We start from the raw sequence: 27129 nt of genomic DNA, 5'->3' as shown, positions 1-27129 counted from the left end.
ACATAAAACTATATTAACATATGACCAAACAAGAAATAAATGATTAATAAGTTGTCAAAATTAATCACCGAGTGTATGTTTCTAGGCATAATTAAAAAGTTTTTTTTTGATGACTGGCTGGTACATTGACTTCATAAAAGAGTTTCTTATACAGTCTACAGTCCTATGTATCCTATGTCTATGTATCCTTGTTTTGTAGAAGTATTCACGTTTTAAATGTGCTAATTTTTGCCTTACAATCATTCACTATATGTAGTTTTATTTTTATTAAAATATTTTTGCTTTTTATTTTAGTTTATCAAGTCAATCAGGTCTATAATTGTTGTTATTATTAATTGTTTTTATTATTTTATTAAACAATTTGAATCCCATCAGGACAACGCCCACCACCCAGACGGAAAATCTTACTTTGTTTTTTCTTGTTGTAGGCAGTCATCTTTCTCATAAACAATCTTTGTCCTCTGGAATCTCATCCTTTTGTTGTTACCCTCTAACCAATCAACGTACAGCTTTACCCGGGAACGCCCATAATCATCGAGAGCCAGCCAATCAAATGAATTTCTGCAGCAGGACTCCATTTTGTTGGGTTATATGTGCAGTGGACGGGGCGTCCCGCGGCCGCTGGCTGGAACCTGTTGCTTCGCAGTTCCGTGTTGTGCAATGGACGGGTGAGTTAATTCCTATGAATTTCTTTTATATTTTATCGTTCTGCAGTTTACGGCTTTTTTTGTATTTCCAGTTAAGAACGCTGATATGTTTACGTATTTGACAACAGTGTTTTTTCAGAGTACATCATCGGCTGTTTGTCGATTAAAAATATGTAGGTTTCGGAGCAGGAAGCTGGGCTAGCTCTGTTAGCTTTGGGTTAGCTTCACACCGAGCCAATATCACAGGAATCAGCAAACAAAACAAAAAAAATGCAATGTGGTCGTTAAACGGGACGCAGTTCGCATGAAGGGACCTTTTGTGAAGAAAGTACAGGTTTTCAGATGTCAGTAGCGTGAAAAAGAAATCTATAGACACGTAGCACTAGCAGCAGATATAACTTCAGCGGAGCTCTGCGGCGCTCTCACGCCCACCGCGCTGCGCTTGATCGGGAAGCCTTCCCATGATGGTTTTGATCAAAACAAACACACCCGGACCAAGTTGAGCCGAATAAAAGAAGTCTGCGCGCTCGAACACATCTAAAGCTACTAATTCACAAAATGCTGCTTCGAAATGAAGCTGGAAACCTTCGAAGCTGCTGCTTTTTATAAGCCCAGACGAGAGAGGACGGAAGTAACTTTCCTGTGATTCAGTTTTTTCCTGCGCAGATTAAAACGGTGCAGGGGTTAACGCGAAGCGCTGACTAGGGCCCGAATGAAGGAGCAGCTCTGACTGGGGAGTTTGGAGCGCGAGGCTCAGGTCGCAGCAGGTTTGTGGAGCTGCGGACGCGGAAGAGATCGTTAAAAGGCGCTTTTCTAGCTGGAGTTCGCTTCGACCGTCCGCTAAGGTGCCTGAAGGACCTGTTGACCCCTGCAGATTTTAGGAAGATATAGTGAAATGCCTTTCTTTATTCAGGTTTTCCCTCCTCATCAGTCTTTTTTTTAATTGCCTAATTTGGGGAAAAAAAGCCTTAAAGTAGTGCATAAACTTTGTGTAATTCAGTAAACCCCCTTATTTAAAGCTAAATAACTGCTTTATAATAGTTTCTGAGGGTTTTGGGATCCTCGTTAAACTTGTGGAAACAGGCTTCCGTGTCCTTCTACCTGTTCAGGATCAGTCAGATTACTTTCGTGTTGTTCAGGTGAATCTTCGTGCTTCGTCAAGACTCCTTTGCCCTCAGGGGTCCTCCTCCTCCTCCTCCTCCCCCCGCTGGATTCCAGTTGATCAGCCGGTTCTGGCTGACTTCAGCCGCTGGTTGGTGTGCCAGGCTTTTTTTTTTTTTTTTTTTTAAAGCTTCATCACTTCCTCCACTGTGCTGTGTATTACTTTTAATATCCTGTTAGAGTTTTATGAGTTTGCAACTCCCAGGTTTTGTGTTAGTGGCTTTTGTTTGCAGACAAACGTGCGCTTTAAACAACCTCGGTTGAGTTGGTGCAAAAAAACACTGAGTTGACTAAAAGTCCAATCTATGTGGAATCCTATAGATGAACTTATAGTTTGATCAGCTTTATTCACATTACTTTTTGTACTGGTTATGAACTTTGACATTGTAGGTGTTAAAACTTTGGAAAAGGTTGTCCAGATTCAGTTTTTTTTTTACAAAACTGTCAGGCTTTTGCTTAATCTGCATTATAATAACTTGGCATAATGTATTTTGTCACATGTTTGTGTCATCCTGTTGATGCAGATCTCTGTTAGCAAGGTTTTTTTTCAATTTAAATAAATTTTGGTCTTAAATGGGTGACAGTGATGCTACATTGCCAGTCTATCAGGAGGACTCTACTTCATTTATGTGTTTATGGACGCTTATGGTTTTTTCTATTTGCATCTATACCAACTCAAATGGTCCAAACTGGACATATCCATTATAGGCCCTGACAAAATGTGTTTGTGGTGTTTTTAACACATTCTTGTGCCATTTCTCTTTTTTTCATTTAAAGAGGTTTAGTCTTAAAATTGCGTTTCTGTGTATTACTTTATTCAACTTGTTGTGAATCGGGAGCAGACGAAAGAATGCTGTTTGAAAAAGCTCGTAACTGGCGTAAAACCTGCAATGGCAAGCCGCAACTCCCTGCTCTGCTCCATTCTGATGCATCCACCTGTAGACAAATGATCCACTCATGTCTTTGTATTGCTGTTGGTGTCAAATCTCCACGTTGATCAGATGCAGACATGCAAAATGTCTGGTTGTTACAGAGTTACAGACGGTGCTGTTTTGGAACCATTGTAAAAAAATGAAAACTATAATTTCACATCACAGCTGAACAAAATTCTAGCTGTTTGGGTTCTGTTCTTGTGCTGTCGGATCTCTGGAAGTGTGCTTTTAGCGCATAGTGTTCACACTGGTCTGTCGCTACCCGGCACTAGAGCAGGAACTCGCATTTGGAAGAGGTTTGGTGCGAAATGTGGAAGCAGGTGCAAATCTGCTCCAGACTTTAATTTTCACTTTTTAATTTTTTATTCTGTTTTATGAAAGACTTTGTGTCATGTAACTCCCACTGGGGACAAACCACAATTATTGATTTCTCCTCGATGATCAATTTGCAAACGGTTGGCACTTTCATCAATTGAAAACGGACACATTCCATATGTCACTACCAAATCCGAATCCCTGATTGGTCATAGTTCGACTGACTTTCAGCTAGAAAACTGCATTAAAAACTTGCGGTAATACAAAAGTTTTAAGACTTTTTATTTGAAAATAGTCCCTTAAACGCATGTTGCTGAGGGCGATGTGAATGTATCCTTAGGGTGAGGGCAGGTGAGCTGGAACAATTGCTTATTTTCACCCCCAGATGGGTACGAAGATGCATTTTGCATCAGTGTGCTGCTTATCAGATTCAGTCTCATGTATGGTAATTGCTCTGAAATGAAGATGTAGAAAAAGATTTCGTCTTTAAATCTACCAAAGACAACATTTCTCCAACATCAATAAATGCTTCTGTAGAAAAGGATCATCAATAATTTGGCTAAAAGGAGTCAGGTAACGAGAGATTAAAACAACATCCCAGGAAGGGGAAAAACACCTTTTTTGAAGGTCCGAAACACGCTTTCAGTCCATAAAATGGATTAGAACTAAAAATGCTACAGTAGTAGTTCCTTTCGGTCAGAATCACATTATTGTAAATCCGTATTGTCATAACATGATGGTCCAATTACAAGACATAATCGCTGTAAACTCACTTCCTGTGTGGCAGCAGATCATGTGACAGGAACCTTAACAAAGTCCTGCAGGTTTAAGTGAGCTTGTTAGCCGCAGCCCTGCTTTGTTTGAAATCCCTTTAATCATCTGATCTGTCTCTTGCTCTCCTCTTGGGTTTGTTTTCTCGCGGCTTCTCCCTCCATCTCCTCACACATCCCTGCAGCCTCATAGTTTTTCCCTTTAATTTTTCCCCTTAGTTTTGTTGTTGTTTTTTGAGTTTTTCTCCCTGCTGCTTCTAACACGCTGTCTTTTCTTCACAGCAGTGTCCACCAAGATTTAACAGTTGGTACTAAGGTAGGCACCTCTGCTTCCTCTTTTTCCTCCTCCTCCTCCTCCTCCTCTTCCTCCTTCAGACTGGTTTGCTGCTTTGTTTGCTGCTGTGGCCGTCATGACTGCTGAAAGTGCAGCGTGGGAGCAGTTCAGACTTTCCCTGCCATCACCGGTTCCTCTTGTTTGTGGCTGCTGAAGGCCCAAACTCCCGCTGTAATTTGCCTTCAAATCACTTTCCACTGAAAGTCAGAGAGAATAATCACATTATGCAACAACATGCGCTCTTAAAGGAGGACGCAGCTGCTTCTGCAGGATGCAATCGCTTGGTCAGGCGGACTTTCAGCCATGTGTCAGGTCTCTGAAAGCCTCCGCCCGGCCTGCTGGCTGCTCTGCCATCCCGCTGCATTCATTCACGCTTTCAAGATTTTGGACATTTTAGGTGAGATTTTCAGACCTGGAGATTCAGAAATGAAGTTAAACTGCTGCTTATTGCTTTAATAGGTGGCTGATCCACAGTTCATTCTGTCAGTAATTTAGGCCAATAAAGCCAGTTAAAAAATACATGCACTGCAAGGAATCGCATATAAATATAATCACACATACACAAAAGGAAAAGGCATATTTACTCCGCCCACATTAACAAATATTCCTAAAATGGAAGTGCGGTATGTGTCGTACCAAATAGTTTTGTCGAGTCAGTCAAACAAATAAAACACGCCCCCAGTGATCCACACATTTGAGCTATAAGAACGTTGAAATATTTGAACTTCCTCTAAAACAACTGTCTTGATTAGAAAAGAAAACAATAAAAGACACACATTTTTAAACCCGGCTTTACATTACTTTCTGTGTAAGCTTGGGCTTTTAAATATAAAGTGAAATACACACGATTCACGTGTCGCACGTTCAAAAACGCCCTAAACATGGGTTCTTGAACGCACATATGGTGTTCACACTGGACATTTTGGGAGGGTCTCTTTCTACTGTTTACTATACTGGATGTCCACCACCTTCATTTGGAAGAGATATGATGCGACATGTCAAATCTGGTAAATCTGGCGCGAATAAGGAGACACCCGGGAAAACAGGCAGGGTGAAGGATCTCCAGGACCGGGCTTGGGCAGCCCAGGTCTAGGTGTCATGTTCATGGAGGATGGAACAAACAAAAGCATGTGGAATTAAAGCAGAATGTTGGGGGCCTGAAATCCATTGATCTTATCTGTTGTGTCAATTAAAATCTTGTCATGCAAAACCTCTTGAAAAACACAGATTGGGTAGAAGTTTCCACCTCAGGGCGTCTTGATCCTTAGTGATGGAGTCAGGAGGCTTTGGTGTAATCTAATGCTGTCAAGGTGTTACAGGTGTGTTAACCAGGACGTGCTGCTTTGGAAGAGTCCCAATGTTGTTTTCCTTGCAGACTATCCTGGTGCGATACATCACCGTAAATATTTTCATCTCACTGAAAAGACTTTAAAGACAATTTTATGATGACAATTTTGGGGGATCATTTGGACAGTTTGGTTGGAAACGTTGACCTCAAGCACAAATATTAAACGGTTTGGCTGTGTTTGAGTTCCTTCCCTACGCACTATATAGTGCCCTATATAGTGCGTTTGCCATTTTCTAGTGCTGTCCAAATCTACAATCCCAAAATCAAGTGCCCTAGAAATTTCCCAAATGTCTCTGCAAAAACAAGTGTGCGTTGCTGCTCACTAGATGGGCGAATATAGACCACAATGCATTGCGTTTGAGCAATTTTTGCGAGAAACAAAAGTATTTAAATGTCTTTTTATAAAAAAACCATCAACATTTGCATCTTCAAAAGACAGTGGTCGTCGCAAAACGCTTGTCTGAACTAGATTTTAACTTTGTGAAATCGATGACGTCATATTTGCCGTTAAAAAACAAATGTAACCATGGTGTCCCGATTTCTTTTAAAATCTAGAGCACTATATAGTTTTATAGTAGTTAGAGGTCAGGGTAGGAATTCGGACACAGCCTTTATTTATTTTTTCTTGATGAGAATGTTAACTAATTTCTTTTTAATTTTTTTTTCCTCCTTATTTTTAAATTTTCCCTCCCTGAGTCGCTGTATGACATTCACTCGTGTGTTTTCGTAAATGTAAATTTGCTGACTAATGAAAGCCATGAAGGCACAGAGCAGGATTTGGGAGCAGGAAGCGCTGAAGGCGGAATCGCACACCTCCCGTCCCCTCCTGTGACCTCAGGCCAGTCAACCGAAACCTCACCAGCTCCCCTTAAAGAGACGGTTACAGAAACGCTCGCTGATAATCTGACAAGGAAAAGACAACATGGGAAAAGGGAGGTTGTAGGTTTGGAAAAGTCCAGGATGCTCTGTAGAAATCCAGCCTTGATGTGAGAAGTTTGACCCAGATTATACATGCAGTCACTCACGCCAAGCTGTAATTTTCCTTTGGAAAATGATATCTGCTCAGAGTGATCTCATTAGAACCCAATAACAGAAAGTCAGGCTGCTGAAGTCTTCTCTCATTACCTGCCTCCATAATTCTGTCGTATTTTTCCTGCTGCAGCAGAGCTGCCTTCACAAACCAGCTTGAAGTATCAAACTCATCTTCATTTGAGGTGACTGGAGCTTTAAAGTATGAAAAGCGTTTAAATCATTTGGAATAGCAGTACTTAGTCTGGATTTAGACTGTCTGTCAAAAATCTACTCTGTTCGGTTCGTTGTTTTTTTTATTTTTTTTTATTGTTTCATTTTTGTGAAGCCACTGATGCGGCATGGAGGCTTTTATTTTGTCTGCGTGTGACGGCCGGGTCCGATCAGCAGCTGTCAGCCAGCAGCAGAGATGGAGCTGCAGATAGAGGCGGGGCTGGAGGGCGGGGGGTCAGTGCAGAGCGTCGCTCGGGTTTCTGCCGTTTTGGATTATTCATGCGAGGATCGGTAAGGAGATCGGAGCGGCTTTGTTCAGATAAGAAAACGTCCGCTCAGGTTTCTCAATAAGAGAACTCCCAACAAGCCTGAAACGGATCTGTGGAAACATGCAAATGCACGACGAAAAATAGGAGCCGGACCTTCTGCAGCGCCCCCTGCTTCTGCTCCTCAATGATGCCCTGAAATCCTCTGTGGGGCAACTGATGAGTTTATTTAAAACTGTCAAAAGTTACTTGAATTTTTTCAATCAAAACCATTGGTACAAGTCTTGGTTTGTGTTGCCGTGCTACCATCTCAGATGCATGAACCTTAATGTATTTTCTTAGACATTGTTGATGGACTATTGGAATAAGAGTCTCCCTGTTTTTCTAGCCATCCCTTGTTTTCGATTGGATGAAAATCCTGAAGTTGAGGAGACGCTGGGAAAAGAGGAGTCCCTCTGATGCTGCTAGAAAGGAAAACAGTGGATCTGTTAAATGGAGTTCTTCCCACAACCAGAAATCCAAATTTGTCCTCTGTAGAAGACATTTCTAAACCTGAATATCCTCCAACCACTGCATACTACTGAATGAGGACATTTGGGGCTTTCCAATGACCAAATGTGAAGGGGTGGAGCTCTGGGAATTGTAGTTTTTGGTGGATTAAAAAAAAAAAAACTTGACTAAACAAAATTCATTTTCTCTGGTCCAAAGGACGATGTATCCTTTTTTGACTGAGGCCCAAAGGACTTTACAGTCACAGTATCAAAGCAACGTGTAACCACCAGCAAAACCCAACCCGTGACCTTCTGATCAGAGGGTGACCTCTGCATTACAACCGCCCACATTTCAAATCTAACTTGGTGTTCCAGTAAAGGTGTGTAACATCTGTCAATATCTGTATACATGTGATTAATATTATTGTGGCTTAAGCGTTGATGGGGTTTTTGTTATTCCTAAACTGGAAAAGGTTGACCTTCCAAAACTCTCAATAAGTTTGCTCATGTCAGTAGAGGGGTTGTTGCTGAGCCAAGGGCCCTTTTACCCACAAGCACAAGCTGCTATAGTCTAAATATTGGTTTGGATTGATTCAGGTTTATTACACAATCACCGACATGAAGCCCATTGAGATGACTGTTGTTGTAAATATTGGGCTACATAAATGAGATTGAATTGAATTAAATATTAGGATACCTTATTATTTATTGAATAAATTCTGTTGCTTTATTTTAATTTAGAGTTTAGGTTTTGGGGAAGCTTGGAGTCTGAGCTGGTTTGACTCGTCTTAAATGACATTGAGCTGAAATGCTCCCATGTTCCCAAAACATGGTGATAAGTTAACCTTAAACCTCATCTTCTTTTAAGGGTAATTATGAAACTGGAGCTTCTTTTGGTCTCTTATTGACTCTTCAAAGCTGAGATAAAGGCGGCTTAGATTTGGTCATTTACCCAAGTTTCATGCATTTTGGCAAAAACTAATTCGAAGCTGCCTTTTCCAAAAGAAGTTGCAACAAAAGTGTATACATTTCAATTATGTAATAGTATTTATATCCGGTGAAGATGCTTGTTGAGTCATTTCGATTGTTTGTTGCCTTTACATGTCAAAGTGATGAAGTTCTGGTTAAAGGAAGAGAAGGCGGGCAGACTAAATAAATACCTCGGGGTGGCTGGGTCCAGGATCTGCAGAGCAAACCCAAACCTCTCCATTGTGTTGTACTTTGTCTGTCTTTTTAAAGACAACCTCTCCATCCTTTGGTCTCGCGTCCAGCCAGCATTGTTCCAAAAGTCCTGCTGTTTGTTCAGATCTGTTTGTGAACTTGAGTCTTTACTCAGAACAAAGTGTCTTTGCCTTTCAACCTTTGACTGACTGACTGACTGCATTTGTTCTTCTATGAGCTGTGCTGTCAGGAGCATCGGCATTCATCACACTGCAGGGTCTGGGATCCAAACTGCGTTCTCTGACTTTGGCCTAAATTTGCAGAGCTGGACTGAAAACTGTCTTGAGTATTTACTTACAATCTTTTAGGATTTTAATGCAGCAATTCTGACTGGATATTGCTTCCAAAACTGCTCAATCGATTCAAAATATACAATATTTCCATTTTCCAACCACTTTTGTTTGGTTATGAAAGAGGTTTTTACACAATTGGTAAGTCAAACTGAACAAATGTGAAAATTTCAATTATAATTTTATGAATTTGTATGTTTAAAACCTAATAATAAAACTTGTTTGTCTTAAAATGTACCAGAAATGGCTTCAAAGAAAACGCATTTCAATGCCGAGTATTGACGGCTGTGTGACTTATCAACAACTTTTCATCAAAAGGACAATATTTGGGTGGCGGTTTTGCTAAAAGGTTAAATCTACTCTGTTTTAATGGTTTCTGCATTTGGCTGGGAACTGTTAATGGCGGGTCACACTGAGGATGAGCTTTCTCGATGTCGGCTGATGAGGGTCAGCCTGTTTGTCTGCATCTGGTTTTTATTGAGCTCTTTAGCTCAGGAATTCCCCCCCTCCCTCTGCTTTTCTATATTCTGGGGGTGAAGGGGGATAGAGAAAAGGGGGGGGGGGGTGTCAGACTAGCATTAGCCGTTTAAGGTGTTGCCCAGCCTGGAAAGGAGTCCCAATGGTTTTTGAACCTGTGCAGGAAGGTGTGCAGGCAGGTTCTCTTTAGTGACACCTGCTGGCAGCTTTTGGCTGTGGCAGAAACCCAAGAGGAAGTGAACAGAGCCATGCTGCTGCTGCTGCTGCTGCTGCTGCTGCAGGGCTTTGAGGAGAGGCCTTCTCCATGCAGTCTTTGTTCAGCCTGGGAGGTTTACAGCTGACTGTAAAATAGTCAGATCTCTCAGTCTCTCCCCTCAGGTGGTCATGACAGGGAAGCACATTGTGCTGCCTGATTGCCAGGAGGAATCATGGGAGGATTGCAATACTCTCAATATGCTACTTTAATCACTTCTACTGGTTTAATTTGTGTTCTTACCCAATTTTAAAGTCTCACAAAAAGACACTTGGTGAACAGAAAATACATTGATTGAAAATGTTTCTAAAGTCTTTGGTTGAATTTTTTTTGAATATTTAATAGTTTCAGTTTAAGTTTAGTTTATTTCAAACACAAAAACAAATGAGAAAGTCAACACACAGTGGTTTAAAAGACAAAATAATACAGTGTGCTTGAAAAGGAGTGGGTTGAAGAGAAAATCTTGGCTGATGTTGAGAGATCAGGTTAATTTATCTTAAAGGGCTCTACAAAAGCGTCTGGAAACATACCTCCATGTCTGGGTTCATAAGATCATCCAGTGTCTTTTTTTTTTTTTCTTCTCTTACTGCGATATTTACCTTCTGTGCTGCAGGAGCACATGAATGATGGTGCTTTCAGCAGTATTCCCATGTCACTGTGACTCAGACTGCTGTTTCCCAAGGAAAAATAAATAAAAACAAAAATAATAATATCTCAATGCAAATAAGAACACCTTTTGTTCAGGTGGTTAACCATCCGTGTCTCCTCCGTGTTTGTTTTGGATGGTGCTTCTTCTTTTGTGTTTCTGCCAGTAGCAAAATCTCATACACACATCTACAGTGCCCTCTGGTGGTTTCAGTGGGAAACAACCAGTAAAGGACAACCGGTTGTTAGTGGCAAATAAACTAATATATGATGTATAATATATTTATGGTTAAAAAATAACCTCATATGTTGCTCCTGAGTATAAGTCACAGCCCTGTCCAAACTATACAAAAAATGCGACTTGTAATCCAAAAAATATGGTATATGATTTTTGGTTCAATCCAGAAATGTGTACATTACAGGATACATGTATGTTGACCAACATACATGACTAATGGCCTCATTTCTAATCTTTTTCCTGTCTTTTTCTGGAATATGGCTTTCCTGTTTTATACCAAAATCATATAGCTTGAGAGCCCCGTTAACAAGCTTGCTTTCTTTTCCTCAGAGAGGATCTGACGAACTTTTATCCAGCGTCTCCAACGGCCCGTATATCATGAACACCACAGGTCAGAACACACTCTGTGCACACAAGCAGAATCCAAAGGAGATCTAGTGTCTTCCTCCTCCTCTCTTCTCACCAATCAGCCAAGATGGCTGTAATAATACTGGGGGTCCTTTGATTGGTGAACCAATTAATACAATTAAATTAAATTAAATCAATCTTTATTTAAAGCACTTTTACTATAAAAGCGCAACACAAAGTGCTTTACATTAAGACAAAACAAAATAAATGACATGAAAATGAACACTAAAATTCAAATAGAGCCCCCTCCCCAGACCTACACACAACCCTCCCACCCCCAAGCTGATGGGGATAGACAATAGGAAATTGGCTGATTAAATCCCTGCTTTTTGTTTCATATAAGAAGTTTGTTTTTCTGACTAAAAAGATGAAGGACACACAAAAGTTTCACAGTTGGTACCAAAAAGTAACATCAGATCAGTTTATTTCTTGTGGCAAACTAGTTTGAAAAATCAAAAAGGATAATGGTCCCAGGAAAGATCTTTGTGGTACACCTCTGTAGCGATCCCAAGGACTATTTTATTTTTGTCTCATAAAAATGTCGTAGTAATGTGTTTTGGTTAATGGTAAATGGCGTATACTTGTGCAGCGCTTTCTACCTTCCTCAAAGGCCCAAAGTGCTTTACAGTCACAAACGCGTTCACACGCACATTCAAACACTAATGGCGGCGCCGCTCCGAACACTGGCGCCAACCTTCCGCCAGAGGCAAGGTGGGGTTCAATGTCTTGGCCAAGGACACTTCAACACATGGTTGGGCAAGGCGGGAATAAACCCTGCAATCTTCTATTCAGAGGTCTACCGCTGCACCACGGCCGCCCGTGTTGATTATTTATTTGAAATATTTTTCTTTTCTTGTTTCGAAGCCAATGGCAATGACAGCAAGAAGTTCAAAGGTGACTTAAGGGGTCCCAACGTGCCGTCCAGGGTCCTGCACATACGCAAGCTTCCCATCGACATCACAGAGACCGAGGTCATCAGCCTCGGCCTGCCTTTCGGCGACGTCACCAACCTGCTGATGCTGAAAGCCAAAAACCAGGTTAAAAGCTTGACTGTTTCTTTTAAGCCAACAACCAGAAAAACAACGGAGACTTCATGCAAAATGTAGCTTTGAATGATCATGACACTTGATTCTAAAACTTTAAAAGTTACAGTTTGCCTTGAACGAATGTGTTGTAATTAAACCTGCCACATCATGCAAACTGGTTATCATACCGATTTTCATGAGCAAGCAGCTCATGAAAATAGCTTTTGTATTGCACACACTGGCGTATTGTTCTTGTGGCTGGATTATGTAGTGTCTGTACTGTAGCTGTACTTTACTTTACCCTCTGTACTTTTATAGCCCTGAGCTTGAATGATGGTTTGAGGAACATTGTTTGCTACTGAGGAGATAAACGGCATGATTTACATTTTACTGCTGTGACAAAGGTCAAACAGTGAGGCACGGTGGAGGGAGTTTGATGGTATTGTAGTGATTATAAGAACCAAAAAAAAGCTTTTTAGGGTTTCTTCTTCAAGTGGCTATTTTGTGCCCCCCCCCCAGGCCTTCTTGGAGATGAACTCGGAGGAAGCGGCGCAGAACATGGTGGGTTATTACTCCACAGTGATGCCGATTATCCGACAACAACCAGTCTTTGTCCAGTTCTCCAACCACAAGGAGCTGAAAACTGACAACTCCCCCAACCAAGAGGTAACACATGTTCACACGCATGTATCAACGATTGTCCTCCGTTGTTCATCCTTCATCCCCCTGTCCCCCTCAGAGGGCCCAGGCGGCTCTGCGGGCCCTGAGCTCGTCTCATGTGGACACTGCGGCGCTGGTGGTGGCTCCGAGCTCCGTCCTGAGGGTGGTGGTGGAGAATCTGCTGTATCCCGTCTCCTTGGACGCACTGTGCCAGGTAACATCATCAGGGTCCGTACGGGTGCTTCACATCTTCAAAAACCTGATTGTATTCGGGATAAAAAGACGTTTTTCACACTTTTCTGAAGTAACGAGGACGTCAAAGTCTCACACAAAATGAAATTTCTCACATTTTATTCTCAATGCATAGCAAGAAGTACCAAGAAGCTTTTATTTTAATTTTTTTTTTTAGAAGAATTTGAAACCACAGAAATGATTGAGTTTTCACCATCAAGCAGTTTGAGTGAGGCGGTGCTTCTTGAGACATGGATAAATACTTGAACTCTTTGAAAAATTTGTATTTGTATTGATCTTTATTTACTAATAAACATCTGTTTAAATAAATGATTTATGGAACTTCTCGGGAAAATGTTAAATCATTTTGTGGTTTTAGGATTTTATTTTAAACCTTTCTTAAATATTAGTGAAAAACGACCATGATATGAAGCACAGCTGTCATGATGTGCTGTAGAACTGCAACATGGAGCCGTTGTAGCAGGATTTTCCTCTTCTTCAGATCTTTTCAAAGTTCGGCACTGTGCTGAGGATCATCGTTTTCACCAAGAACAACCAGTTCCAGGCTCTGCTGCAGTATGCTGAAGGGGCGTCGGCTCAGGCGGCCAAAGTGGTGAGCACCAGCTGCTCCCTGAATGATCTTCATGTCACTGGTCAGTGTCTGTTGATGGTGTTTTTGTTTTTCAAAGTCTCTGGATGGGCAGAACATCTACAACGGCTGCTGCACTCTGAGGATCAGCTTCTCCAAGCTGACGACCCTCAACGTGAAATACAACAACGACAAGAGCCGCGACTTCACCAGGCCGGACCTGCCGTCCGGAGACGGCCAGCCCACGATGGAGCACCAAGCCATGGCCACAGCCTTCGGTTAGAGTCTGGATTTCACTTTCATTATTTCAAACCTGGTCCTGTACTCGAGTATTAAGGGAATGACGACTTCTTGTGCAGGTCCTGGCATCATCTCTGCTTCACCGTACACGGGAGCAACTCATGCTTTCCCACCAGCCTTTGCTCTCCAGCCAGGTTGGTTTTGAGATCATGGATTTCTCGACCGTTTAATTGATGCATTTTAAGCTAATTTTTTCATTAATTCAGCGTTTGAGTGTTTGTTTTTTTATTTCTTTTTATTTAATTTTTTTGCATGGACCTTTTTTTCCCTTTTTGTTAATTTTTTAAGGTTATTTAATTGAATTTAGGTTTATTTAATCATATTTTTGTAGACGTTTTATACTTATTAATGCCATTTTGAATATGAACAGTAGTGATGCCCTGGTCAGGTTTTTTGGCCCTGACGCGATTCCGAGTCATTTGATACTCTTTTTGAGTATCTGCTGATCCCGAATCCTAAACCAATACTTTTGTAACACGTTAAAAAATCAAATCAGGTTTTATTAACCCTTTTGTAAATCATGTAACACTTAAACAGAGTCTCTGTGAAGTAGCTTGAACTAACAAAAATGGAGCAAATGTTGACTAGAAAAAGAATTAAATATTAACTAGTAAAAAAAGGTGAAAATGTGAGAAAGTGTGGTGACTGTAGCTTTATCTTCAGATATTAAACATTTTTGATCAGATGTGATTCATATCTCTGCTAAAAACTCTTAGAAATTCTAAATTAGTTTCTTCCAGAATCATTGTTTTAACATAAATATGATCAATGTTCCTGATTAGCTTTTATCAATGTAACCATTTATTAGTTTTGCTTGTTTTTGAGACACTATTTTTGAGTCACTGTTTCTGAGCTTGCACTTTGTAGACGGTCCGTTGGCGTTTGTCTCCCCGCCATTTCAGTCTCATTAAAAATAAGAAAATCAGCTTTTTTTATTTTGAAGTGCTTTTGTAAGTCATTGTTTACATTACGGCAAGCTTGCTGTCCAAATTAAACGTTTATGAAGAGTTATTGAGCTCAAAGTCCAAATCTGTAAACACCAGGGGGGGTATTCCAGGAAGCACGTTTAAACTAGCCTGACTTAAACCCTGAACTCTGGCTGAAATCCGGCTGAACTTGCTTACTCTGGGTATGTCAGTTCCAAAAGACCGGATATGAGTTGGCGTAATTACGCTCGACTTGGTAACCCTGGGTTAATGGGCGTGCACGGCAAGTACATAAAGACATTCTCAATGGCTTGCCAATATCCCGAGTCACCATGGAAACGCATGAAGAAAAAAAGAGAGTGCTATACTTCAGTGAGAAGGAGTCTGAGATTTTAATGACGGCTTATGAAGATTATACGCCCATAAAAAAAGTAACACGACTGCATCAGTAGAAGAAAGAGTTTCTGTTTGGAGAAAAAGAACGGACAAAGTAAACGCTCAAACTAGTGCTGTATTCTACTGAGCTTAGGACATCCTTACATGCAAGTTCATTTCATTTGAGTGTTTCTGATTATTCCTATTGTCACTTATGATCATCACCTAACATATCAAATTTGAACAAACACGCCAGGCTTTGTTTAACCTTGCTTAAAAATGCACATCTATGTACACATATGCATGTATATATGTATATATTTTTGTCTTGATGTACAATTGCAAAAAAATGGATGTCCACAAGTGATTGCTATAGCTTTAGCACCTGTTTTCTGCATGTCTCAGTCTCCTCCCCCTATGCAGGCCTGACGATGTCCGGTCTGCCCGGAACGCTGGCCTCTCTGACGCTCCCTGCTGGGGCCAGGCTGGGATTCCCAGCCATCCCTGCAGGACACTCCGTCGTGCTGGTCAGCAACCTTAACGCTGAGGTGAGCCGTCCTCGGCCTACATCTCGTCCAAACGCCCGTCTGGATGTCAAACTGTGACCTAGTTGTGTGATAACCCCATGTACTCACCGAAGATTTAACACATCTGCTTACTTTAGTCACACGCACATCGTTTTTGTTGTTGTTTTTTTTACCGTAATGATTGAAGAAGTTTTTTTTTTTTAATGGTTTATTTCAAGCAATCAAATAGAAATGATACACAAAGCAATATAGTCATCAGTTATACACTCATACAGTAACTAATGAAACTTAGGATAATTGAGCATATTAATATATATCGCTTGAAAGGGAGTGGAAGGAAGCGAATTTATGTAATCCCACCCCGTTATTTTGTAGTTGACACTCCAGTTAATTCCAAAATGACAAGACTTAACCTATCGAATGAGATTGATTCAGCGTAGTGTCGCTGCTCTCAAACACTCAGGTTTTCATGATCATATTATTATTTATTCATTCTCATATCAAAGTGAGTTAAAGACGATGCCCAGCATCATCTTTACACACACACACTCATTTATAAACCTTTCATTTTACATTTGTTTGACACCCCCCCTTCCCTTTCGCCAAAGGTAATTAACCTTCTGATTGATCCTTCACCTGTCTTTGTTTTTTTTCCCCTTTAATTTGTTGCCATGGAAACGCCTCGGACCCTCCACCTGTCCTGCCCTCCCACCTTTACCTGTCCTGTCCCTCGCTGCCTTCTCTGCTGTCTTTAAAGAGAGTTACGCCCCACTGCCTCTTTATTCTCTTCGGTATGTTGTCACTCGCTTCTTATTTTAAATTATGAGTATCACCTGGTTGTTCTGATTTTGAGGTAAACATTTTCTTCCCTTTTTTTGTTTCATGAATTTCTTTTTAAAAAAATTATTTCATGTTTTTGTGTTTGGGAGAAAATAATAACTGCCTGTTTTTCTATCAGAATCTGTGTTTTAAGAGTTTTTTAACCAGCTTTTCTTAAGAAATGATGACTCTAAATTAAATCTTATGGAGGGCTGAAAACGTCTTTGTATTGCTTAAAGGAATGCACAAGAAAAAACAAGTAACCGCACTTTAGAATTGTTTGTCTGCCCTTCTACATTTCTTTATTTTTTTTATTTTCAGGTGTTTCTTGAGTGTTTGTCACCCTTTAAAATATGGAAATTAGGTGGAAAATGCTTTTCTTTTTACATTTTACAAAAACTTGGCATCAGCTTGTTGACATTTTGTTGGAATTTAGGCCTTTTTGTGTGCAAAGAAAAGCTCCGCCCACCTAATCACATATTCAAACAAAGAAACACAGAAATGAATAAATGCAGTAAGCCATCCCTAAATTTGTTTATGTTTAGATATATAGTCTAAGTATTTAGTCAAAAGTGTTTGTTTTGACATTTATAAAGAAAGTCAGTTGTGATTCTAAAATTGACAGTAAAACTTTAGAATTGTGCACTTCATGTTGTGACAAACTTCATTTAACAGTTTGTGCAACATATCTCATTAAGCTGCATTTATTGTGTGTTTCACTCCACTAAAAGTGGAATTTTTATGTTTTTGCATGCTGGGTTTCCTTCAGTTTGCATGTGTCAAGTTCAAAACCAGCTGCTCTTGTACTGAGTTTTGTCATTTTAATTAAATATTTTAAGCAAAAGTATGACTTTTTAATGAAATGTTGGGGTATTTTTATTCTCTCTGACACCCAGTTCTAAAATTTCTCCTTGGTAATAGTTCTGGGTTAGACAGCTTTTGCCGTTAAGCTGGTTAATTCTTTTTTTATTTTTATTTTTTTTGCAGCATCTTTTTGCTGCTCTTCCTGCAGCTGCAGGTTGTTTTTGCACAACCCCTGCCTAGAAACGTTACAGAATCAGCGCTTGAGCTGTTCTATTCCCAAAAAGGAAAACAAACACAAAATTAACCGAGTTTTCTGTTTTTGTCAAAGTGAAAAATATAATCTATGAAACTGTTAAAAGAAGGGGATTTGTACTTGTTTGATAATTGTTTCTTTGGAACAAATATAGACTCAGAAGAAGCAGTAAAAAAAAGAAACGTTTTTTTTCTCAGTGTGGAATAAAGTAGTGAAGAGGTGCGTGTGAATAAATAATAGATGATTAGCAGGAGTGGCCTGAAAGAGGTTTTCCTGCTTGTTTTACTTGTTTTTTTTAATCTTTCCTGAGGTTGTTGATTTTTCTTTCACAGCTACATTCCGATTTATAAAAGATTTGTTGTCATACAACCTTGAAAATGATGCGAACCGTCCATCGCTACCAAGTCAGAGTCCCCGATTGGTCAAAGTTCAACTGGTTTTACTTCCAACGCGCATTTAATGGCCACAGGTTTTGTAGGTAGAGCCTGAAAATGGATTAAAAAACTTGAACCCGAAAGCCCTAAATGCACATATACGTGCGTTTAAGTAGCTTTTTCATTGGAAGGCTGATGTGAGCCCGATGTGAACGTGGCATCAGGGGTGCAGTATGAAAGCAAACCTTACCAAAGACGTTCCTGCTCTGGCCTGGAAGAGTAACCAATTGTTGCCTTTAACCCAACCTCAATTAGATCATGTTCCTTCTAAATAAACTGTTGAAGCTCCTTAAAGTGCTGATTACATATTTTTATCTTCAATTGTTACTCAGAATCTCTTCCAAAGCATTCTCTTTTTTAAAGCTTCATTCAGGACTGTCCAGGTTTCTGGCTGAGTGTGGAACCATCATGAAACGCTTCCTGACCTGCTGGTGTCTCTCTTTTCTGCTCCGCTGTGTTTAAGGTGTTTATGGCGACGTGATGCGAGTGAAGATTCTCTTCAACAAGAAGGAGAACGCTCTGGTTCAGATGAGCGACAGCACCCAGGCTCAGCTAGGTAACCTCGCACATGCTCAGTAGAAGACTCCCCTCCGGCCTTCTGCTGGTGTGCCGATGAGCCGAAATGTTAGAGAACATCAGTCAATCAAAACTTTACTAATGGAAGACTTTTTGCTAAATTTCATCCGTTGTCCCAAGGCAGATAAAAGGTTCAACAATTACATTTACCACACAATACAATAGCACAATATTAGTGGTAAAAATATTTACAAAGGTTTTTTACAATAAAAAGCGAGTCTAAAAAAAACCTTAAGAAAAACAACAATAACTAATGTCTGCAGGACTGGTTTGTTTTCAGCCACTGTTTAAGAGCTGTTTGGATGGTAGGATAGTTTTCACAGTTTCTAATGTGCCGTGAAAGTGTGTTCCTCTGATTGACACCAATGTTTGGCTGAATTTAGTCCTGTGCCTTTGAACATTGCAGTTCCCTGGAGTTAAAGCCCTGGTGCCTATTCCAACATTTGTTTGTTTTTTTTAACCTATAAAATGTAATATGGGGGGAGGGGCTAGCCCATTCAAAACTTTCAAAATGAGACAGGCATCCATGTAAATTATGTAACTTTCAAAATCCATTATGGTTATAATGTCACAGTAAGGATAACGCAGAGGCTTTTGGTTTAAACTTTCTGGGTTCTCTGAAACGGAGACTTAAGGGGTTTCAAAGTGCTTTCATTTGTCTGGGACCCTGTAGTAAGACAGTAAGTTATATGACTTAAATCATTGAATGCATAGAAACCTTTGCTGCCTCAGTAGTCAGAGAATACCCAGTTTCCTTAAAATTTGACAGATTAAAATTGACAATATTTTTTTTACATGATCTTTAAAAGTTAAGTTTAAATCGAAGATTACGCCAAGATACTTGTATACTTATATATACTTATTTAGTCCGAATGCATAAAATGTCCTAATAAAAAAAGTAAAATGTTAAAATACTAATAAAAAATTAAACATGTGATTACAATATTTAAATACTGATAGAAAAGGGTAACAGTTTAAGTCATACAATACATAAAAACGTCAAAATATTAAGTTGTGTTAAAAATATTTCAAAATATGATCATAAATATGTTTTTAAAGCAATAAGTAAATATGAGCAAGAAAAATGTGGACCCGTGGTCTAGTTTTCAAGTGGACTACATTTTCACACTTAAAAAAAAGGTTTTAGGTCAGCAAAACATAGAAATTATTAAGTACACACGTACACAAATACTCTGTCCAATGTGGAGTAGACAATGTGGAACACTATAAAAAAAGTTAATAAAGTTAATGTCCAAAAATAAGAGTTTGAACTATGTATCAAAATACAGATGCAGAACAAAGATTTCTGCTTAAATATTTATGAATGTGTTCACTTTTTTTAAAATAAATTTAATGGAAACGTGTTTGTACAGTACAGATATGCAAATACATATTTTAATCGTTCTTTTTTAAAGGATTCAGACAAATATGGAAATTCGTCATCAAAAGAAAACTGAAAAGAAATGATCAGATCAACAACTGTAAAATGGTAAAAAGGAAACATGAAAGTGGTTTTTATTTAGTTTGGACGTGTGGGGTTGTTTTTTGCCAAATATGAATGAGAAATATTCATTTAGTGAAGGGTTTTCCTTTATGTTTGTGAAGGTTTGTAGACAAAATTTGAAAATGTTCTTATGTTGCCCTTATTTCCACCATTATTTTAAAGTGTACCACTCCAACACTTTTTGTTCCCTAAAAGTTTCTGCCCAAATGATTTCTACTTTTTATTTTTGAACCTATGTGAACTTTTTCCCCACTTAGCGATGAGCCATCTGAATGGTCAGCGGCTGCATGGGAGGCCTCTTCGCATCACTTTGTCCAAACACACGAGTGTGCAGCTCCCCCGGGAAGGTCACGAGGACCAGGGTCTGACCAAAGACTACAGCAGCTCCCCCCTGCACCGCTTCAAAAAGCCTGGATCTAAGAACTATTCCAACATTTTTCCACCGTCGGCCACCTTGCACCTTTCCAACATCCCGTAAGTGTTTTCTTTTTGATTGTTTGCCTGGATTAATTCCAAACCATTATGAAATGTCTGATTGTCTTTCCCCATCTGGGTTTCAGCCCCTCTGTGGTTGAAGATGATCTAAAGATGCTGTTTTCCAGTTCAGGAGCTGTGGTTAAAGCCTTCAAGTTCTTTCAGTAAGTCCTATAAGTTGTTGTTTCTGCCCTTTAAGGCTGCTGGGTGTAATAACGCGCTGTCTTTTCAAGTACAGCTTAGACTCCTCCTCCTTTGGGGGTTGAGTCTGGAAATTGAGCACAGAATGCTCTTGAGATGTGCTTTAAGCTACATTCACACCGGCCTCTACAACACGTGTTCAAGCTACCACTTCCAATGAAAAGTCCATGTAAAGGTTGTACTTGCATGTTTTGGGCTTGCGCGTTCAAAACTCTTGTGTTCACATGTCACTACGCACATTTTTAAGACTGTTTTCGGGCTCTACGTACAAAACGTATACTTAATGCTACACAAATTTGGCTGCTAAAGGCTGCTAGCATGTGCTTTTGTTTACCTCAGATGCCAATTACAAGAGTTTAAAAGGTCTTTCCGACTCCTAATTGTCTTTTTTCATTCATTCATCTTCTAAACCCGTTTTGTGGGTCACGGGGCTGCCTATCACAGGGCCACAATCACACACCCACGCACACTCACACCTAGGGACAATTTAGAGTAACCAGTTAACCTATGAAGCATGTTTTTGGACGATGGGAGGAAGCTGGAGTCCCCGGAGAAAACCCACGCATGCACGGGGAGGACATATCTTAAGTGTGCTTGTACTTAAAGTCCCACTCCGATCACCTTTTTATCTATGGTAAAAGCGTTCCCTGTGGTCTTTTATTATTATATTTATGATTATGCCCTTTTTAGCCAAATTCCAAAAATCTGTTGTTTTCTAGAAGCAACCCTGCCCCCCTTACCCCTCCGTTGCTGAGGGCTCTCAGTTTAAGCACTCTTCCGCTAGCTTACAGCCCTTCATAGCAAAAATAGTGAGCAACATCTAAGCTGTCCAGCCGTACATTTGAGATTCAGATTTCAGCTCAGACGAGGAAAACAAAGACGCATATGGATGTATTTGTGGATGCATCAGAACGGAGCTGAACTGGAAGCTTGTGGCCAAACCAGTATCCTGTATTCTTTGTCACAAATGCGATCTTTTTAAGATGACATTTTTTCGTCTGCTTTTGATATACGACTATTTGAAAAAAGAAATAATCAGAAATGCAATTTTGAGCTTAATTGTCTTTATATATGTCCTCCACTATTTCCATCATAGTGGGTCTTTGAATAAACTCACTTCAAACTAGAGTTTATTCAAGTAAACTCCAGTGCCTCAGCTGGAGCTGAGTGTTTAGCTAGCATAACTTTTTTTTTGTCTCTCAAAGAGCCTATGTGCACGATAGAACTTCCGGTTAACTTCCGTGTTTCGAGTGTAAGGCCGACAACTTCCTGTTGGTCGTGTTATTGTTGTGGGGAGTTTTGTTGAGTTGCTAGTTTTGAGTAAATAGGAGTGGATTTCGGGTAAAAGAGAGGCGTTTGGTGTTTCAACGCGTGACAAAGACATCACAACATTGTTGTGTACCCGTGTGCGAATTTGTAAAAGTGCAACAGTACTAAAAGCTTTCATAGCTTTCCAGTAGATGTGTCGGTGAGAGCCGAATGGATGGTGAACACGGCGGGAGGACTTCACCCCAAGCAAGACGAGTCGTGTTTCATATTTGCAGCAATCGGAAAGAAAATGCGTCATAAACACGCCGTTCGGAATACTTTGCCCCGGTCAGACTCGAGTCGTTCGGATCAAAATTTCTTTCCGATCGAGATAGGTGGGTTATACCGATCGTTTATCCGATCGTGGAGCATGTAAACGGTTCATTCCGATCGTGTGTCACTACTGCTCTGGGTTACGTCATGCATAGACTGTGTTTCGCTGAGAGAAAGCTTTGGAGCTCATACAGGACCGATCAGCTGCTCTGCGGACGCCCCGCGTAAAGCGCCGCTCCGCTCTCGCCCCGCTGGCTCTCCCCTCTCTTTCACCCCTTATGAGGGAGATGCAGAGGGATGCGTGTCCACTGACGTCTGGACCCGGCATCAACCGAGCTCTGCGTTCGGGCTCCGGTGCCAGTGGACCGAGTGAACCTCTCTGAGCACAGCAGCCGGATTTATTAATGTGTTTGAGGGGAAGGTGCTTTGTTACGTGTGCGTTTTGTTGTTTTGTTATGTGTGAGAATTCGGACTGCGAGCCGAACCGCCGCTCTGGGTTAGCGGCGGCCGGACTCGCGATGGCAGAGCAGAGCACACAGTGTGTGTGAGCTTAGAGCAGAAATGCCGCTCAGTCCTTAGAAACTGTTCAAAAAAATCACCTGGAATTGTGTTTCTAGTTGTGCCCCGACAAAATAAAGGCTGATGTTATTCCCAGACATTTACGTGCAGCCAGGATGCAGATTGCAGCGTTTCCCGCATGGTCCTGGATTTTGTGTCCATCAAAAGGCTAATGTTGTTAGCCCGTTTTGTTAGCCTCTCCTAACACTGGGTTCTTCTTCCAGCTCCGTACTTCTTCCACAAAAAAAGCACTGACCACACGGATTAAATATAAAATGATGAGCGGACCGGCACTACATAATATTCATAACATTAATAAAAGCACGTTTGGAAGATCGCCTCGTATATTACCGAGCTGCTGCATAATATATGTGACACGCTGAAAGCAAAGGTTTGTTTACAACAGGACACATTTCCCTTCCGGTATTTTCGACACTATATTTTTTCGACACGATATTTTGCCCATGTAACCACGCACTGGTCGACAATCCTGTATATGTCATTCACGTCGATTTTCGGGAGACCTTGTAGACAACGGGTGATATATGCCATCTTTCGCAATCAAAATCTGCCGTGTCGCTGCTACAGAAGTCGCAAACCGGAAATGGTCGGCGTCACACTCAAGGCGGTAGAACTCCTTAGTTACGTGCACGGAGCCTAGTGATTGTCATTAGTCATGATTTTGGGTGTTTCTTTGCCCCCAAACTACCCTGGAGCTTTCAATCTTGTTGGTTTCTCCTCCAGGAAGGACCATAAAATGGCTCTGATCCAGATGGGCTCTGTGGAGGAGGCCATTGAGTGTCTCATCCAGCTCCACAACCACGACCTGGGAGAGAACCACCACCTGCGGGTTTCCTTCTCAAAGTCCTCTATCTGAGCCTTCGACTCGCCGGTCAGATCCTGGTCAGGGAGCGGACCGGATGGCACCCACTACACTCCGATCATTCCAACAAGCGTCTACAGAAACTACCATGAAGTCTGATGTAACCTTAAATTATTGTTTTTAAATTAATTGATTCATTTTCAGAGGTCAGGTATTCTTGAGAAAATTCCCAGGTTTTCCTCTGAAGTCCGGATCTGGAGGAATCCGGGTTTTTAGGATTTTTCAAAATGTAGCCACAAGATTGTTAGAATACACTCTCAAATCAGTCTCAGCCTTGCTATAAACATTTTTTTAATCTCTTTCTTGCCGTCGGACCTTAAAAAACCAGACTCCTGGGGTCTGTTGTCCTCAGCTCTCACTTAAATCTTAAAATTCGAATTTCACACATTTCAAACATTTAAACTCAGATTACGGTTCTCCTGCTCCTGATCCTCCTGCTGTAGCTTTCACCTGTTCATGATGCCGTGGCTTTATCAAAGGACCCCTGTGCCTTAATTCTGAAGTCGCAGTGACTTCCTCTTTAACTGAAAAGCCTCTGTGAATTGGCAGGTTTACAGTTGGTAAAGGTTTACTGTAGAGATGTATTACAGATATATCCATATTTTAAGTGTATTTTATTGGTGGTGTTGTCAGTGCTTGTTAGTGTTTTGTACTGCTGGTCATAGAGTGAAACACGTGAACTGTTATAGAGGGTTTGCTGGATTTTTAGCCGTAGAACTTAATTATTTCTTTTTCTTTTTTTTTCTTTAACTTCTTTATTTCCACTTATGCAATCATGTTGTTATCATTTATCCTAGCATTATTTTAATCATTCCTAATTTTTCCTTTTTCTTGCTTTGATGGTTTCCTCTGAGAAACCCCATGGAATGTGTCGTTAGCTTGTCTGTCGCCTTGAACGGTTTTATTTATACGTTTTGTGATCCACTACAGCTGAAACCAAAAATGGCCTTCTAGATGCAAACAAATCTGCCTGCCTCAGGTTTCTGGTCTAGCGGACCAGAAAAAGGATTTGTGGACTGGTTCAGGCTCCTGTGGGAATGTTTAGCGATTTCTCGACTGGATCCAGCCCATCGGTGCAACTTCAGTTTGGGGAGAGAGAAAAAACAAAACAAAAAGAGTATGTGGAGTGCCTTCAAAGCAGCACTGAGTTGTAGATCAGACATGCATTCCTCTTTGTTTGGACAGGGGGAGGACGCCCCACAGCAAACCAGAAGACACTGGTTTGGTTTGTTAAATAGTTATGATTAAGCGGACATTCCAGCCCCTCAGAGATCCTCCCCGCCTTCAAAACCCAAGATTCTACAGTGAGGACGACACTTTCCTCTGACTGAACTGCTGATTCTGCAACCGTGATGCTTTCAGGGCACCTGGGAAGACTTTTTCAAAATAAAGTGCTACAGCACACACTTATTTGGATTTAAAAGTGAACTTTAAATATGGCTCTAAAGTTTGGAGCAACAAATTGGATCTAAAATAACTGCAGAGTTGGCATCCCAAAAATCTAGTATGCATCCAGCATTCATGGACTTTGATGTCCAGATTAGATTCAACTACAAAGACAGTTAAGTTTAGTTTAACCTTGATGCTTGTAAGAGTTTTTGTCCTCATTTTATATTTCTATTATATTTTTTATTATATGAACGTTGACTGGGGTCTCAACCTAGTATCCCAGCTTGAGACGAAGACAGGCCAGCAGACTAGGTTTGATCAATTTAATGCTTATTCCCCAGCAGATTAACTCATCACGTTCCAGTCGGTGCTCAACCATTGATTGCTGAACGGTTTACATTGAAAGCTAAACTTAAAGCCACTGACTGGATGCATTTCTGCATGTAGCTTTGACGCTATAATTGAAGCCAACAGTTTTGTAGTTGTGATTGACCTTGTACACCAACTTTGACAAAGCATGTTGGATTGGATCATAAACCCTGCCAAATTGGTAAACCACATTCTAATTTATAATCAAACATTAAATCCATATTTGAGTCTTCTAGTCTAGTATAACTTTATGAACACCAATTAATTTGCCGTTTTTTTTTTTAACATTCTAATATGTTTCTTAAACGGTTATATTAAATGTGTAACTAATAGTAAAAACCGGTAATCTCATTGTGTAATCGGTTTGAGATTAGACATTAGACGAATTTCTCTTTTTAATCAATTTAAATCATCTAAAGTACTTTTACGTAACTCATTTTTTCAACAAACCCCATTAATTTCTTATTAGGTCAGAAAAAAAGTTATGTACTCCAGAAATACGGTAGGCATTACTTTTGTTGATTTTTGTGTTTATAGATACGAAAAAATAATTTATGTTAACATTGTGACTTAACATTCAAGGAGAGCTTTAGCCTATTGAAACTAATAATTCATATCATTACATGAATCAATAAAACATTTTCTGCAGCAAAATAAATCCCTTTTTCCAGGTGTACTTGAACGCATCACGGTCTTTCTGTGCCGGATGAGGCAGGTATGGCATCGGTCTGTGGCAGGAGGGAGGGGAGGTTGGTCAAGTGTATATACATGTTTTATACACGGTTGTCTGAGGTGATTATTGGTTTTATATCCGATGAAACTTGTATATTTTGATTAAAAGTGTGAAACCGGTTCTGAGCCTTACACTGTTTGTGTCACAAAGAAAAAAAAAACAGATTAAATAACTTTTTATCTAAAGATATCTGGACTCGAGTCATCTGTTAGAGGTAATACATCTGACCATGATGTTAAAGTAGGACTTCACTAGCACTAAAATTCAGATTGAAAAAGCAGAGGTCCTTATGGAGACTCTTGTGGAACCCGACAATTGATTAATTCAATTTATAAAGTACAATAAAATTTTAAGTACAGTTTTTGTTGCACATTAAAAAACAGTCATCGTTGAGAACATACTACTGTTACTGAGCTGTAGCACAAACCAATGTTGTGCAATGTCATCCTTAAAAGCACCTGATGTTGACGGAAAAACAATAAGCACGGAGTGTGCCGTGTCATCCCGACACCAAAACCCCCGCCGTAGGAGCCAGGACCCCCAACACCTGCACAGTATGGCAGATAGATGGAAAAAAGCCCGCCGAGCAATCACGTCTGCCACCCAGGCCAGGGCCAGCAGGCCCGCTACAGGGGCCCCCAATGCCAGAGATCAGGGAGGCACAGGGCAACAGAGAGTGCAGAGCTCCAGCCCGGACGGAAGAATAATCCCCCCTGCCCCGCCTGGGTAGCCCCGCCCCTGGAGAGTACCCCCAGCCCAGATGAGCAGCCCAGCACCACCACCTAGGAGTTCTTAGCTTCCCCCAACCCCAGACACGAGCCAGGGTCCCCCAAGAGAGACCCGCCTCATGCTCCAGGCAGTCACCCACCCCGTTCCCATG

At 40.6% G+C, this 27129-nt stretch overlaps 1 protein-coding gene across 8 annotated transcripts; it reads left to right on the top strand.

The window, feature by feature from the left end:
* The first annotated feature begins 545 nt into the window (after nt 1-545).
* ptbp1b (polypyrimidine tract binding protein 1b) lies at nt 546-26434 on the top strand. 8 transcript variants are annotated; one of them, XM_078946224.1, is made up of 16 exons: nt 592-668; nt 1787-1899; nt 4108-4141; nt 10961-11021; nt 11903-12075; nt 12583-12729; nt 12803-12937; nt 13457-13567; nt 13644-13821; nt 13903-13977; nt 15568-15692; nt 16429-16462; nt 18445-18537; nt 20319-20535; nt 20622-20699; nt 23620-26434. In XM_078946224.1, exons 4-16 carry the CDS (start codon nt 11009-11011, stop codon nt 23750-23752), a joined length of 1512 nt encoding a protein of 503 aa, XP_078802350.1. In that variant the 5' UTR covers nt 592-668; nt 1787-1899; nt 4108-4141; nt 10961-11008; the 3' UTR covers nt 23753-26434. The 8 variants fall into 8 exon arrangements, with proteins under 8 accessions (XP_011472627.2, XP_078802351.1, XP_011472629.1 ...); XM_078946223.1 differs by having other exon boundaries at nt 649-668; nt 15550-15692; XM_011474325.4 differs by lacking the exon at nt 1787-1899 and having other exon boundaries at nt 546-668; nt 15550-15692.
* Nucleotides 26435-27129: the final 695 nt, after the last annotated feature.

This window comes from Oryzias latipes, chromosome 4 (assembly GCF_053564925.1).
Source record: "Oryzias latipes strain Hd-rR chromosome 4, Olatipes_Hd-rR_3.1".
NCBI lineage: Eukaryota > Metazoa > Chordata > Actinopteri > Beloniformes > Adrianichthyidae > Oryzias > Oryzias latipes.
This window is presented reverse-complemented; position numbering and strand designations above follow the sequence as displayed.